The sequence below is a fragment of the Lutjanus erythropterus genome, chromosome 1 (assembly GCF_056507025.1).
Source record: "Lutjanus erythropterus isolate fLutEry1 chromosome 1, fLutEry1.hap2, whole genome shotgun sequence".
Lineage (NCBI taxonomy): Eukaryota > Metazoa > Chordata > Actinopteri > Lutjaniformes > Lutjanidae > Lutjanus > Lutjanus erythropterus.
Window position 1 is genome coordinate 32164601 of NC_139317.1, and position 15524 is coordinate 32180124.

The 15524-nt window shown below is 38.8% G+C and overlaps 1 protein-coding gene across 2 annotated transcripts in view; it reads left to right on the plus strand.

Annotated features, from left to right (window-relative positions):
• Positions 1 to 14551, plus strand: part of LOC146333144 (RNA polymerase II elongation factor ELL2-like) — a 34686-nt gene extending 20135 nt beyond the window's left edge. The window contains exons 3-12 of one of the 2 annotated variants that reach the window (XM_084720007.1): positions 1634 to 1761; positions 2741 to 2904; positions 5912 to 6156; positions 8750 to 8874; positions 9380 to 9494; positions 9694 to 10177; positions 11519 to 11570; positions 12141 to 12312; positions 12450 to 12494; positions 13248 to 14551. In XM_084720007.1, coding sequence (XP_084576133.1) covers positions 1634 to 1761; positions 2741 to 2904; positions 5912 to 6156; positions 8750 to 8874; positions 9380 to 9494; positions 9694 to 10177; positions 11519 to 11570; positions 12141 to 12312; positions 12450 to 12494; positions 13248 to 13358 — 1641 coding nt within the window. In that variant the 3' untranslated portion in view covers positions 13359 to 14551. The remainder of the gene's footprint in view (positions 1 to 1633; positions 1762 to 2740; positions 2905 to 5911; positions 6157 to 8749; positions 8875 to 9379; positions 9495 to 9693; positions 10178 to 11518; positions 11571 to 12140; positions 12313 to 12449; positions 12495 to 13247) is intronic. The other variant, XM_084720015.1, reaches the window with a different exon arrangement.
• The last annotated feature ends 973 nt before the right edge of the window (positions 14552 to 15524 follow it).

Sequence of the window (15524 nt, forward strand, 5' to 3'; positions counted from 1 at the left end):
ATTTCTGGTGGTCCCATAGATTTCTAATGGTAATGGACGATGAGTAGTCAAGAGTGCTTATTGCTGGTGAGTCAGTCCGTTCGTATTTCTGACACTCCAAAATATTGATCAAAGCAAGGTGTCAGTATTAAACTGCCCAAATAATTATGTTTTATTAGACTTTATTGAAGGATACTGTTAAAAGAGTAGTGTACTTCCTTTAAGGAATAGGGGAGTGCATGATGTGATTGAGCAAGTGGCAAACTGATAGTGAGGGTGCTGCTTGGAGTGAAGTAAAGGAAAACGTTAGCAGTAATTTGTCCATCTGGCAGTAAACATACAGTACAGGTTACAATGCTGCAGCTTCTCAAGACCAAGAATCTTTGTGCTGACAACATCAGCTCCAGTACGATCATATCCCCTCCAGAAGCTTTGAAATCCAGCTGCAATGTCTTTCTGGAGACCTGGTAAAGACCTAAATCCTTGATGATTCATCCAGCATCGTTGGTGGTTGTTTATTCATTTTACCGTGTTGATAGTAGCATGCTGTTAGCCACGCTCTGGCAATCCTGCTATGCCTTGGGTTTAGTCTGTCGACCAGTCAGAGGCTGTGTTCCTGACTTGTCATGTCTGACAGCAATGATCTCAAACACACTGACATCACATGACCATGGTAATGTGGTAATGTGGTTATTGTCTCAGCCTGAAGGAAGTTGCTGTTTTTGGTGAACCTCTGACCTTCCCTCTTGTGCTACCATGAGATGAAAATTTACCCAGATTTTCTACCCATGAAATCTCTAAACCTGATCTTCAGACTGCCATATTTTACAAAGTACATTTATTCTCCTTCATTTTTTGGAAACTCTTTCCTCTTTTGCCATCATGAAGCCAAACTGTAAACTCAGCATACAAGATGCCCCATAATCTACTGGGTTGAAGGCCATTACATTCGTTGAGTACATCTGTGTTCACAAGGTCATGTGACACTTTTTTTTTTTTTTTTTTTACAAGCTCTATGTATATTGTGAGGCCCACTACTGGTATGGCTTTGTAATTTCAAACTTGTCAGTATGCTGCTTGTTCATTGTAACTTCTAGTAGCTATTAGCAGGCTTTTAAACTTTTAATGTTATTTTAGGGTGAACTCTTTTTTTTGGACCTTTCAACTACTTTTGTCAGAGTCTGCTCTGTGCAGTTGGCTGTTAAGTTGTGAAAAACATAAATTATTGATTTATGTTGATTGCAGAAACCTTGACATTGGACTGTGCTGGCTACAGTGCATCTGGCACCGGAGTGTGGCTCTGAAAATCTGCTGAGTAGATAATTGCTTCTCCGTACAATAAGATGACAGTTTTAAAGATAACAAAAGATGCACGAGCTCAAAAGGTCTAAGAAAAACACTGACAAGTGAAAACAGCTCTGTGATACCAGGCTTTTGAAACAACATAACCATTCTCAGGTCAGGTCAAATACACATAACCTGTTTATACAGACAAAAGCATGATAGAAACAGGAAAACCTGGCATATGACCGACTGTACATGGTTGTTGTTTGTTTTTTTCTTATGCAGTTTGCCAGTCAACAAAAATAAAGGCTTATGTTTGTTCACCTGCATGTTTATTAAATATCTGACTTTCTTCTGTTTTTCTTTTCAGTACATCAAGATCCCAGCTCCCACACCAGAGTCACCTTCTGCTCTACGCGTCTTCTCCTTCTACTTATCCAGCGACAGCAAAGACCAGCCTCAAGCCAGCTTCGACTGCATCCATCAATATGTTTCAAGGTACGTAGTTAAAGTTGCAAAATGGATTAAGTGAAGATTAATGAAATTAATTTGCTCAATCAGTCACAACAATTTTTAGATTTAAGTGTTTGATCTAATCTGTTGGTTGTAGTGCATGGGATCTAAAATGACACCAGTCTTTCAGCTCTCTGTATGCCCACGTCTCAGAGGGCATCGTGAGAGACGTTTAGTTCACTGCTTGTTGTACACAGGATGGGGCAATTGTAATTTCCTGTATATTTCTGGGCTGACCCTCTCATTACTGAGATCTGTGATGCCTTGTTTATGGAGTGGATATGCTTGGAAACTGAGGGTTATGCTCTGTTGCTGCCTCCTGCTGCCAGATGGTTAACTGTGGTCTGAACACAAACTCATTCTGGTTCCAGTCAGCTGCCGAAGCCAAGAGAAACAGTGTAACATCGTGAGGGCATGATCCTGCTCTCCTTGCCCCCTCATTTGTTTTGATATGTAGAGGATAAAGAGGAGAAATGACCACTTGCCACATGTCTAATTGTGCCATGAAAATAAAAATGGGATAAGGAGAAAAGAGGTTGTTTTTTTTAATATGAAAAAATCTGGCATCACAGTAAATCCTTGATTTATTTGCAGCATTAAGGCAGCCCAGGTTCATGTATTAAAACTTTTTTACTCTTGTCCAAGATGATCCTTGTTTTGCAAGCATGCCGATTGGAGCCAAGCTAATCCTGGTGGTTTTCCACAAGCTCTATCCTGCTTTGAACCAAGATATCTGGCTTTCTCACATGTAGCAGGCGACAGAGCTATATCTGGCCTGTGACATAACATACAGTAACCATAGACCTGTGTTAGCCAGCTCCCACCACAAAGCCACTTTATGCTGCATGGAGTCAACATTGGTATGCTGCTCCATGTTAGCTTATAGGGCTGTGTCTTTGCAGTGTTGACAGTACAGCCAGCAGAAAACTCTGCGGTCCAACGGATCTGTGCTTTTGTTTTGCAGCGACAGTCGCGAGCAGCTGGAAGGTCAAGGCATCATCCAGGACAAGATCACAGTGTGTGCCACTGACGACTCCTACCAGATGACCCGTGAGAGGATGTCTCAGGTGGAGAAGGACAGCTGGAGCCGCTCTGCCATTGAGATCAAACCTGGAGCCACACACCCAAGTAAGAATAAACAAGAAGTCTCTGTGGAGGATGTGAGAATGATGCATGTGCAGATTTTCATGGGGAGAGGCCAAACAGCTTTAGCTTGGAGAGGGATCAGTAAATTGAATGTGGATACATATAAAAAACAAAAATAGAAATATAATAGCACCTATAAAAGTAATGGGAATATTTGCCTCACATAAGAAAATACTGCTGTTCATTGCTTTAAGCTGAAACACAGATTTTTTTCCTATTTTGCTGTGTAATGAAACCAGATGTGCAGGGCTTTATTTCTGGTTATACAAATGAGACTAAAAGCTGATCCTTGTTATTGTTTTTGACCATTTCTTGGCTTTTGGTTGTCAGTTTGTTGTCAGTTTGTCATCTGGCTTTGAAAAGAATGTTAGCCAAATGGAAGTTTGGTATTGATCAAAGTTAGCAGCATCTGTCTTTAAACCACAAGGTAGATAGGTAAGGTAATATATATATATATATATATATATATATATACGCATACGTGTGTGTGTGTGCACATTTATAGCTAATAAAGCAGGTCACTTTATGCAACTAAAAAGGGCTGTAACTAGTCTTTTTTGAACTAACAACTTAATTTTCCTGCAGCGTGGTGCCACCAGCTTGTACAGAAATTAGGGTTGTTCTGATAGCAATATCAGTATCGAAAAACACCTTGGATACTGCCTAAAATGCGGCATCGGTGAATACGCGAGTCTGTGCACTGATTCGCTATCATGCAATGTATTAGCCCCAAAACAGGACCCTGCTACTTCCCAGCAGTGTCTCGTACGCCAAATTTTATGGTAAGTGGAGGAGAGAAATGCCAGCTTTACCTCAGCATCAGATCACATTGCAAAGTCAGCGTTATTGCAGAAGGTCTCTTAAGTCTGTGTCAGAGGCAAGAATAATCCAGTGGATGGTTAGAGTTTCTCCAGGAACTGCCGGTGTCTAAGTTACTAACTGACCATCACTACCTTGAGTAGATGCTGAAAAGAAAACCGAATTTTGGAGATGATTAAAATGTGTTCCTGGGAGACCATCTTAAGTTAGCTAATGTGGCCAAAAAGTGAGCTAGCTATTACTAGCTAGCTAATCTACATCAATCATTAACTAGCTAGTTAGCTAGTGTTTTGCTAATATTAGCTAACTAGTTAGCTAATGTTGAAAATGCAAGTTAACTTAAGATGTGACCCTACATGTCACTTTTCTTGGAAAAAGCTGATTGAGGTACGAAGTCTGCTCAACTTTTACTGGAACACAGAGCACAAAGGGGTGGAACTTTGGACATAATCTCTGTAACTGAACTACGAATACAGATGCTGTTATTTCATTGTTTATTTGCTGATTTTGTTTGTTTTTGTGGTGATCCACTGTAATACACTGAGCAGAGTTTTTGAGTTGTCTTTCCTCTGTGATTGTGAACAAGATTGGAATTAACTGTTTTGGGGTTGGTGGGAAAACTCTTTACAGAAAGACTCTATTGAGTGGATCAAATTTTGAGTTTTTTGTTGTTCTTGTCTTTTTTTTAATGTGCTGGTACTTGGTCCGCAACATTCAGGTATTGAAATTAGTATTGGAAAAGAAAAAATCTTTAACAGAAGTGATTCATTGTTGTTCCACAGATCCACAAGCCTTCAATAAAATAACATTACCTAGATGTTAACTACAAAGCGTACATTCACAGGTGACAAGTTGTTGCTGCGTATGTGAATTTTGACTGATTGTTGTCTTGCAGTTGAGCTGAGTTGTATGTGTGTGTGTGTGTGTGTGTGTGTGTGTGTGTGCGTGTGCGTGTGCGTGCGTGCGTGCGTGCATGCGTGCGTGCGTGCATATGCGCGTGTTTTCTCAGATTTTAATCATCAGGAATACCTTACAGAACATCAATCATATGTCAAGAAACATGAACTAGTGAACTACCTTCTTTTTTTCTTTTCTCTTTTTTCTTTCTCTTCACCAACCTTGGCCTTGGTTATGCAATATTGTTTCTTGGCATGATGCTAGACCCCTGTGTCAGTGCTGCTGGAGCTCCAGGGGACCTGAAACTGCGGGTGGTTTAGACCAAATTTAGATTGTGCAGGTTGTGCAACATCAGGTCTTCAGGTGAAGATGACTTAGCAACATATATGCCCGTCGGGAAACATTTGATAACTGCACTCTACATCCCCTTTTCAGTCTTGGGAGGCGCTCATGAACACAGTTAATATTATCAGGCATGCCAGAACCTATCCAGCATACATCTGACACTCCATACCTGCTGCAGCATAACTGTTAAATTAATTCTTTGTGTTGTTATCATGATTAATGGCTGTTGATATGATAATGATATTGCACAGAGTTATTATCTCTTGGCAGGACATTACTTTTGTGGTTGAAAGGAAAGCCTTCTTTTCCTGGACCTCTGCCCCACTCTGACCTTCAAAGCGCAGATTAACCTGTAATGGGATTAGCACAGAGAGATAGCTTTCTCTGCTCTAACATGTCCCATCTGTCTGCAGCAGAGATGTAAGCAATGATCAGTGGGGTGTTTTTATCTGAAGACAAATAGCTACAGGTCAGCATGCCCATGTGATCTAGAGGTAAAATGGGTTAAGAGAAGATATTTTAATGAATGTTTCCCCATTACTCAACCAAGATGGTGCAGCCTACAGTACAGCTGAGCAGGCAAAATCAGCAGTGGGAGTTGTGAAATCTGTCTGGCTTTAACTCTTGTCACTTTTTAAAAATTTTGCATGGCACATTTCACTGAGTTCTTGCTGTGGATTTTCCTTGCTGAGGCCTCCCAAATGAGTTCCACTGAGGTTGAGCTTAAGTCTCTCTTAATGTCAGAAGAGTCCCAAGATCAGAGTTCTTGTCACTTTTCTGAGACATCAAGAACAAAGAGGGCAACAAATATTTTATTCTTTTTTACCAGTTTGGGGGCACTGTAATACAAATATGTCTGTACAGTGTATACCTGAGTATTGCTTGTTCATTAATCTTTTTCTCTCTGTCTACTTTTTTGTGTGTTCAGGTAAATGCGTCAAATTCCACAAGAGGCCAGCTCCTCTGTCTGCATCAGACAGCAGCTTCCTTAAGCAGTCTACCAACAACCGGAGACCCGGCAGTATGTCCACGCCGACCCAGAGGCCCTTGAGGGAGCGCATCATCCACCTACTAGCCCTCAAACCCTACAGGAAACCGGAGCTTCTGCTGTGGCTGGAAAGAGAAAGAGCCAGCACCAAGGACAAGGCCGAACTAGGCGCCATACTGGAGGAGGTAGGCAGAAATTGTGCGTGTGTGTATGTGTGTGTGCATGTATGTGTGTGGGTATATCCACTTACATGCATGTGCACACCTTTGAAGGGATAGTTTGGATTATTTGAAGTGGGTTTGTATAAGGTACTTATTCATAGCCATTGTATTACCTACAACAGATGATGGTCAGCACGCCCCCAATTTGGAGAAACAGAGGGGGGCACCAGCACGGAAGCTACGCAATATACTGCTGTGGACAGGGTCAGGAGCAGAAAACTTAAACTGATATTGAATCTTCTTTTTTTTAGGTGGACATTTTTAAGTGTGTAAAAAAATGTTCTGTTGCCGACTTGTCCACAGCAGTATATTGCTTAATTTCCGTGCTGGTGACCCGCTATGCTTCTTCAAACTCTGGGCGTGTCGACCGCCATCTAATGTAGGTACTACACTGACTGTTGATAAGTACCTCATACAAGCCTACACATGAGAACATACGTGCACACGCACATACACACATTTCTGTCTGGTGGGTGTGTGTTGGTGTGAAAAACATGGGTGTATATAAACACTACAATTTTGCAGCAATTCATACACTGTAAAATGCATTAAACACAATTAGAAATAAATCATTGCTTTCAGTGCTCTCAGAGAAGATGCAGAGAACTGCATTTGTAATTAATATAGTTGGAAATTGTAATGCTTCACACCACCTCCATTCAAAACAACAAACCAAGAAAAAGCTACATTTCGCCTTTTTGCAGGGTTGAATGTGGTGATTTAAAGCATATGTGATTCAGGAGCTGAGATCTACATTCCAGCTATGAAACATATAATCATGTACTGAAAGAAACCATGACCCAGCTGTGCTTTAATTGAACTTGTTATCTAATTTAGAAAAACATTTACTTTATGTGACTTTCCTGTATACATTTTTGAGTAATTCCTAAATGATGTTTGTACTGCCATCACTGTCGTGTGTGTGTGTGTGTGTGTGTGTGCGTGCGTGTGCGCACACGTTTATGCTTGTTGATGTGTGTGGATGCATGTGGTTCTTGAGTCCGTGTGTGTGTGTGTGTAATTAGGTCGATGCTGTAATTGTTTCTGCAGAGATTGTGTTTGCAGTGGGGCGGACCACTCTGTCAGTAGGCCACCAGAAAGATAGATGTCCTCAGAAAAAAGGCAGTCTGATGAGATTAGAGAGGAGTTTAAAGCCTGAGACTCTCAGTCTCTGGGAATAGAATCACAGAAAAAGAGTTTTACTTTTCAGGAATGTGGATGCACCACTTTTCAGCACATCCAGGCCTCCAGTTAGTGACGGTGTTACTGTTTTACTCACCTATTACAAATATTATGATATTAGTTTAAAAACAAAAGACCATCGTTACTGTAATTACAGTGGGCACATTATCCTGATAACACAACTTTGGAAACAACCTGAATGTGATGTTTTATAAAATAAAAACTGAATTATATTAAGTGATGATTTTATTGTACATGACATCAAGAAATGGATTTATTATATTGCAAATATGAATTTTGACCTTATTTTGATAAATGGTTTGATACCATTTTGAATATATTTGTTTGTTTGTGTATTTGTATATTTCAAAAGTTACACTGGCCCATGCGTATTTGGCAAGTTACAATCTATTATTGTGCCACAAAATATATTTTATTCTATTATTCTATTTAGAATAAAATATTTGTTAAGTATAATCTATTTATTCTATTTTTATTCTATTAAGCTACCTAAACAGCATGTCCACATGGAGAACAAAGTGGTTGGAATTCTAGAGCAGCAAAATAATATGGAAAAAAACATATAAATTATTGACCAAATGTAGATAAATAATATACACGTTAATGGTTCTGAATAAGTCATTAGTTCAATAAACACATATCAGATGGGTGAATGTTGAGACATGGCATAATATGATGTATCTACTGATAATAATGAAGACACTACTGGAATAAAAAATAAACACAGTAATGTACATACTAAAGTGACTATTTTGTAACAAAGCATCAAATGATAATGTGAAAACATGACACTTACAGTGATGAAGGAATATCACGTCAGTCTGCAGCTTTATGAAGCTTTATAGTGAGTTTCAGCTTGTTGTTTAGCTGTTTTCACTCACGCCACTCTCACTGCATCTTTTTTTCATTTAAAAGCCTACTGGACACTACCTGCTCAGCACAAAACAGCAGACATACACAGTTAGAGACTAGCTGATGAACATAGTGGAGCATTTAGCATTTAAATAGCCAGATATTTCCCTCAGGAGTTGGTGGAGACCAAAACAGAGCTTAAAGAGAGTGATTGGAGTGAGTTATTGGACTTATTGTTTGCCAGGTGACCAAAAACACATCTCCAAATGAATAATACTTTGTCTGTGTTTGTCTTGTTTTGTCTGTGTTTAATACTGATGAATGCTGATAAATCCCAGAACATTAAATCACATAATCTAGGTGATGTCACATAATCTATGGTTGATGTCAGCTTTTTTTTTTTAAATAGTTAAAGTGTGTGCTCATTTATGAATTACATCAGAAATTATCTGACACATAAATGGGAATTTAAAGTAACTTCATGTGGTTTATTATATTTTAGGTGGCAAAAGTGAATCCTAAAGACAGCAGCTACCTGCTGAGGGATGACTTCTTCAAGCACGTGCAGAGGGACTGGCCAGGCTACAGTGAGGAGGAGAGGCAGCTGATCAGCAGGCTGCTGGCCAGGTGGGTCAGGGTCACAAGATACACCACATGAGGATGCCATTTCTGCTCTACAGCAAACTAATACCTAAATCATAATCTTAGTCTCCCATAATACAATACAACCTTTTTTTTTGGCTTCTCGCTTTTCAGTGTGTTTTTGGTGTTGATTGTCGTCAACAAAATTGGACATGAAATTTTTCTTTTTTACTGGTATGGTTGTTTCTCAGAGCTCAAGGGAGACAGATGCTAAAATCTTATCTGTCATCTTTTCCTCTCTCCTCCACATCACCTTCTCTCAGTCCAACACATCTCTGTGCAGGTGCTAATTAACACCTCAGAGCACAGAGCTTGTCTGTACTTGCTCCACTAAGAATCTGTTTCATTTTCATGCTCAACTTTATTAGTTCTCCTGTAAATCCACATAACTTTGCTGTGACGCCAGTTTAAGTGGTTTCTAAATTAGTACATTGGTAATGGCTTTTTGTCTCATGTGCAAATTGTCTCGTTCTTTCCTTTTATTGAACAGAAAGTTGCAGCCGCAAGTCAGCCACCAATCCAGGAACCTTCCAGCAAATGTGTCGTTGCCGAAGACCTCAGAGGATGCAACACTACATCACAGCATGGTGAAAAATCCTGCAGTGGTAAATGGCTGTATTGTAAATTATTCTCCTTTCTGACTGCTGACTTGTATATTGTACAGGGGAAGTCCGTTAAAGTTTGTGAAAGGTATTTTGTAGTTTGACAGGTTGCGGGTTTTTTTCTTTGGTTTTGTAATGAAATATTAATGCATGATTTGAGTCACAAAGGTTCTTTTCTCTGTTTTTCTTCTTACTTTCCCAGAAACGCCCCATGCCTTTTGACTCACTGGACAGGCTAGCTGTAAAAAGACAAAGACTTGCAGACCAGAGGCTGCAACAGCAGCCGACAGCTAATGGACTCGTAAACAATAAGGGACATGACGTCGCAGCTCCTACCCTCAACCCCAGTTTCCACACAAAGACCGAGTTTCAACGGACAAGTAACCAAACTGGTAACCAGAATGGATCACCGGGGGGCCACAATGGCTTTCCTCTAATGCACAAACTGTCCAGCGCCTCTGACACACCCGTTTCAGAGAGCAGAGCGCAAGAACCCAAAGTAAGCAGCCACCAGCCACCGCAGGGTGACTCCAACTGCACTCACCAGCAGCTCACCAACAGCCAGCACAAGAAGAAGAAATCTAAAAAGCACAAAGACAAAGAGCGCGAGAGGTTAAAAGACAACAAGGGCAGCGAATGGATAGAGACGAGTCCCGATCTCAAGCAGAAGCCGGACAAACTTGACAGTAAGACCCTTTTTATGCAGATTTTTCTACCTGATGTTAGCCTCAACTTGTTTGATCAAATCCTGAAAGTAACGCAGTGCACACATTTTTTACTCAAGTAAAAGTACAGATATTTAGAAGGAAAAAAGACTGCTAAAAGTAGAAGTAATACATTTTCTTTTCTCTACGGTTGAGTCTCTCTCTGTCTTTTTCATCTTGTTACATCTTTTAAGTGTTTCTCTAGTTAGGTCTTGTTACATTGTATTCATCTTGTTACATCTTGTTACATTGATTTTGTCTTGTTACGTCTTGCTACATCATTTTTGTTTTGTGATGTCTTATATGTCATTTTCGTCTTATGTCTTGTTAAACTGTTTGTCTTTTAATGCTTTGTTTAATTGTTTTCATCATGTTATGTGTTTTATGTCATTTTTGTCTTGTTATATCGTTTTTGTCCTCTTACATCTTTCATGTTGTTTTCGTCTGTTGTTCATGATATGCGTGGATAGATGGATACACCAAGGAATCATCTTTTTATGTGTTCTTGCCCCATCTATTTAGGTTGTAATTAGTCTTAATGTTGGTGCACAATGATGCAAAATAATTGATAATTCCCCTCGAATGCATCAAAAGTAATAGGTCTGTTTTGAAAGAGTAGAAAGTACAAATTTCTGTGCTCAAACGTAGGGAGTAAAAGTAAATTTTTCTGAAAAATACAATCTACTGAAATACAGTAACAAAGTATTTGAAATTCATTACTTCCATGAGGAGGATGAGTCTCATTGAAAAATGTTGTTTCAAGATGCTGTAAGTTTATCCTCCTTTTGTGAGCCATTTTGACTTCCATGTGGCAGCTGGATAGTTTGAAGATATCACTTTCTTGCTTCTCTGACTATTTTTCTTTATTAAGTCTATTCATCTATTTATCTTTTATGTAAGATGGTTGTGGACCGATCTCCAACAGACCATTGTTCTCTACAAAATAACAAGTTACCTACACATACTTTGAGCTGATGAGCAGTAGTGGTGTGTGAGGTCTGTCTGAGAGACCATTTGTCCGACGGCCCACTGGTGCATTTATACAGTATTATCTCATAAGCAGGTCTGTGTTTGCTCCCTTAAGCTCCCTCTCTGGAGTCCTCAATGTGCTATGTGGCTGATTGACTCAACAACATCTCTAGTCGTGCTTCAGGTCTCTAAGCTGACATGTCTCCTGATACCCACAAGCTCTTAGCCGGGCTGCACAGCGGCGGCCGAGCAGGCACGCACATGAAACAAAAACACATGGCTTAACATTCAGACAATGACAAAGTGTCATGTAGATGGCTGAATTGTCTCAACTCGAAACTTTTTTTTTTCCAGATCCTGACATCACAAATGCTGTGGCCTCTGAGGAGAAGCCTGATTATGTGCTGTGAGTGTGAACATGTTTTAAAATCGTTTTGTTGTGATCGTTCCATCTGGTATCACTTGGCGTAGTTTCCTTCTAACACGTTTAAGATATATTGGCTGTAAAAATGTGTTTAGGACAAACAGAGACCTTAAACATGCACTTGAAACAACCTTTTACAGCTATCAAAACTTACAGTGATTATTCATGTTCTGAGATTTTAGACAATAATTACTTTTTCTTGTATTTATTACTATTTTTTAAATATATATGGTTTTGCTGAGGTATTTAATAACTTAACAGTGATGAATGGGACACCTCTGTATCATAGCAGCATGACAGTGTGGCCTTATGCTGCTACCTTGTGTCAAAAAGAGGAACTACACTGAAAAAAATGTTAAAAAAAAATGTCTGGGTTATTGTGCATGATAAAATGTGACTACTGAAATCTATCTGCAGAATACAATACTTCTCTAGGCATTAATATATTGTACAAGACCAGTTTAACTGACTGGAATGATCTTTGCCTGTGATACGTGCCAGTATAACATCATCATTAGCCCTCTAAGTGTTGATCTGTGTGTCTCCTCTTAGGACGTACGGCACCATCGTGAGTTTGGAGCAACGTCAGAGGTACCAGGAGGATTTCTGTGCAGAGTATGATGAATACAAAGACCTCCACTCCCGGATCGCCACCATAACTCACATGTTTGTTCAGCTGGGATCCAAGATCAAAAGCTTGTCCCCTGGCACACAAGAATACAAGGTACAACTACATCTCATCTGAACTGATTTGATTGGATACATGGTGCACATTGCTGAGTTGCAATTATTGCCTAAGTGTTACTTTATGCAGCTAAATTAATATTTACAATTTAATGATTTGTGTTTTGTACCATTTAGATAATGGAAGACCAAATACTAGAAAAGTACAACAAGTATCGAAAGGTAAGTCAAACATTTAGATGTTTTAAGTTGTTTTGTTGTTAATCAAATTTTTAAAATCTAAATAAACTGCACATACATCTTTTTTATGCAGTTTCTCCATATCATATATAACATATATAGCATGCTATATTTAAGTTTTTTTTTAACACAGACTAGCCTGTAAGGAGTGTTAAAATTTCTCCTGCACCTTTTTTTCCAAACTTTATCTATTTTTTCTTCCACAAAATGACAATAAAACAGGTTGAAATCACTTAATAACACTAAGCAATTATATGTAGACTCCCATCCGCTCTCCTCATGGTACATACCTCCCTCCAAAATACAAAAAATGCCTCATAAACAATCATAATAAATGCAATCTTATATAAAGTATTAAAACCACAATACAATGGACAGGAAGGTGACTATGTTAATATTAAGTGAATTAATTAATAAATAAAAATAATTAAATGAATAAAAGAAAAAAGACGTTACCACAGCCAAAGATACCTCAGTCTGAAATAGCCTGAAAGACAGAACCGTAACATGGAAGAAAAGGTTCCCGAGATCTTTTCATATTTAATTGTCCTGCACTTTGCTGCTTTAAAATCTACCTCTGCATCATCACTTCAAATTTTTCTCATCCATGAGTATCATCCATCACTCGGCTGAGGGTAAACTGTTTATTTGCTGGTTAAGAAGAAGGAAATATCCTCTCGTTGTGTAGTGTAATGTGAAAATCTTTTATTTAAAAGCTCTGTTCTGCCTCCACAGAAGTTTCCAGGCTACCGAGAAGAGAAGAAACGCTGCGAATATCTCCATGAGAAACTGTCCTACATCAAACAGCTCATCATAGACTATGACGTCTCTCAGGCCTCTTCATAGCATCAGCTCTCCCCTTTATCAGATTTTTTTATGTGAAGCCCTCATCTTTGCATAAACAACACAAGTGTCAAACCAAGCGTTTTTATTGAGATTGATATAAATGGTTTTTGGTGAAACTGCTGACGTCAACATGGGCTGCTTCTGCTGGGAGCATGGATGATGCTGTGAGCATTAATAATATGAATCAGAGCAGATTTCCCCCTGGTATTTCTGAGTCTGTTTGTTTTGAAATGATCATTTCTGAAGAGATGTCTCGTTGATGTGAAAAGTCCATGGCAGAAGCAAAAAACAAAAAGTCCTGCCACTAAATGAGATGTTGGAAAGCATGTGTGCACATCACATTTCCATCACAGACTATTACCCTAATTGTTTTTGACAGCCTTGTTGAAGCCGGTGTCAGTGTAAGCCATTCTGTTGGAAATATGGAAATGGTAGCAAATATGACTTTAACTTATTCACTTTGTTTTTGACTTTGTTAAGTCAAACATAGCTCCAGGCATGGTTTCCCTTTTCCTTTTTTTTTTATGAAGTTCAATATGCAGCATAAAAAATAGTTTCATATGAAAGTTATCTCATTCATGATACATGACTGAAGCAGCCCTCTGCAAAAAAAAAAAATGAAACGTTTAAAGTCCTTTAATCTTAGATCCAGCTCTCATGTCTTATTATGCAAATGTAGTGAGATAATTCCACTTGTTCCCAGTTCAATTTCCCTTAATGCTTCAGGCATTTATTTTGACACAAGACAAGTTTAAAGCCATTGCTGTGTTAGCATCAAGATATTGAAACTTGATTTTTAAATAAAGTTGATTTTAGCCTGGAAACAAGTGAAATAATCTCATCCTCTCCCATAAATTAATAATTTTAGGACTTAATAATATACACAGCGATGTATTAAACTGAACATATTTTGCAATACAAAGGCTGTAAAGGATGGATACAATGAGAAAAAACTGGAAAGAGGTTCACATACAATCTGCTGCAGTACAGTACATTGAAGTATATGCTGTCTCCCAAATGCACTTGTGTTTAAAGTATTTATTTACCACACCTATTTCTTTTGGATGACTGGTAAAGGGACCAAAATGCTTGGCCTCGATGGCTGCAATAATCTGGTGAGGAAAGATGATTTTCTTCCCCAAAGTCACAGACTTACTGACATGTTAATCAGACACCAAGTCTAGTTTAAAGTATTTAACCCACTGGAAAAAGTGTCTTAATCTCTCTTTTTTTTTTCTTTCCTAGAACTACTGATGTATTTATTTTCTTCCTCCTCTCGCTCTGTGTTGTTGGTCTCCTCAGCTTGAAGCATCTGGTCTCATTAGATCAAACTGTTTGTATCCAAGTAGCTGGAGGAGCAAGGTGGGAGAGAGTAGATCAGACGTTTGTGTTGTATGTTTTCTCTCTGTCTGACCCGACACAATTGTGGAGAGGGACTATGTTAAAGATGTCCTCTAAATATTTATGCTGAAATGGCACCAAAGGCCTCAAACGAGCGGTTAGCAACCTCTTCACCCAACATTGAAGCAAAAGTAGAAAAAACATGCTACGCAAAGCATGATGGTACATTACATATAAGGTATACATTCTATTGTATTGTTGCTTTATTGGAGAATTCAGACAGCACTACAAAATGGGAGACAATATTAAATTGGCTTTTCGTAAATCTGGCACCTTTTCACTCTGTGCTCCAATGACAGCTGAGCAAGCTTGGCATCTCCTTAGTCACTTTCTCCTTTCCTGTTTTTGTTCTTACTTTTGTACTTGCTGAGGAACCTGTAAAAGCAACATATACTCACGTTCTAATTAGCAAATGTTAGCAAAACGCTAGCTAACAAGCAAGCTTATCTATAGCAATCATTAACTAGCTAATAAACTAGTGTCTTGCTAACATAAGTTAGGGTCATGTCTAGAAGGGAACCCGAGGTTTGTAAAACTTGAGCATGCATGCTTGATTCAACACAGTAGGGCTCTTGTCACTTTAAGACTTTGTTGAATTATAATTTCCATGTTTTTTTGTTTGTTTGTTTGTTTTTAATTATTATTTTCAGTTGTCAGTCACAGTTTTGTTAGGTTCAGCCACAAAAACTTGACTTGGGTAGGTTTCAGCACAAAAACTACTTGGGCAGGTTCAGGAAAAGATCATGGTTTGTGGTTAAAATTTTT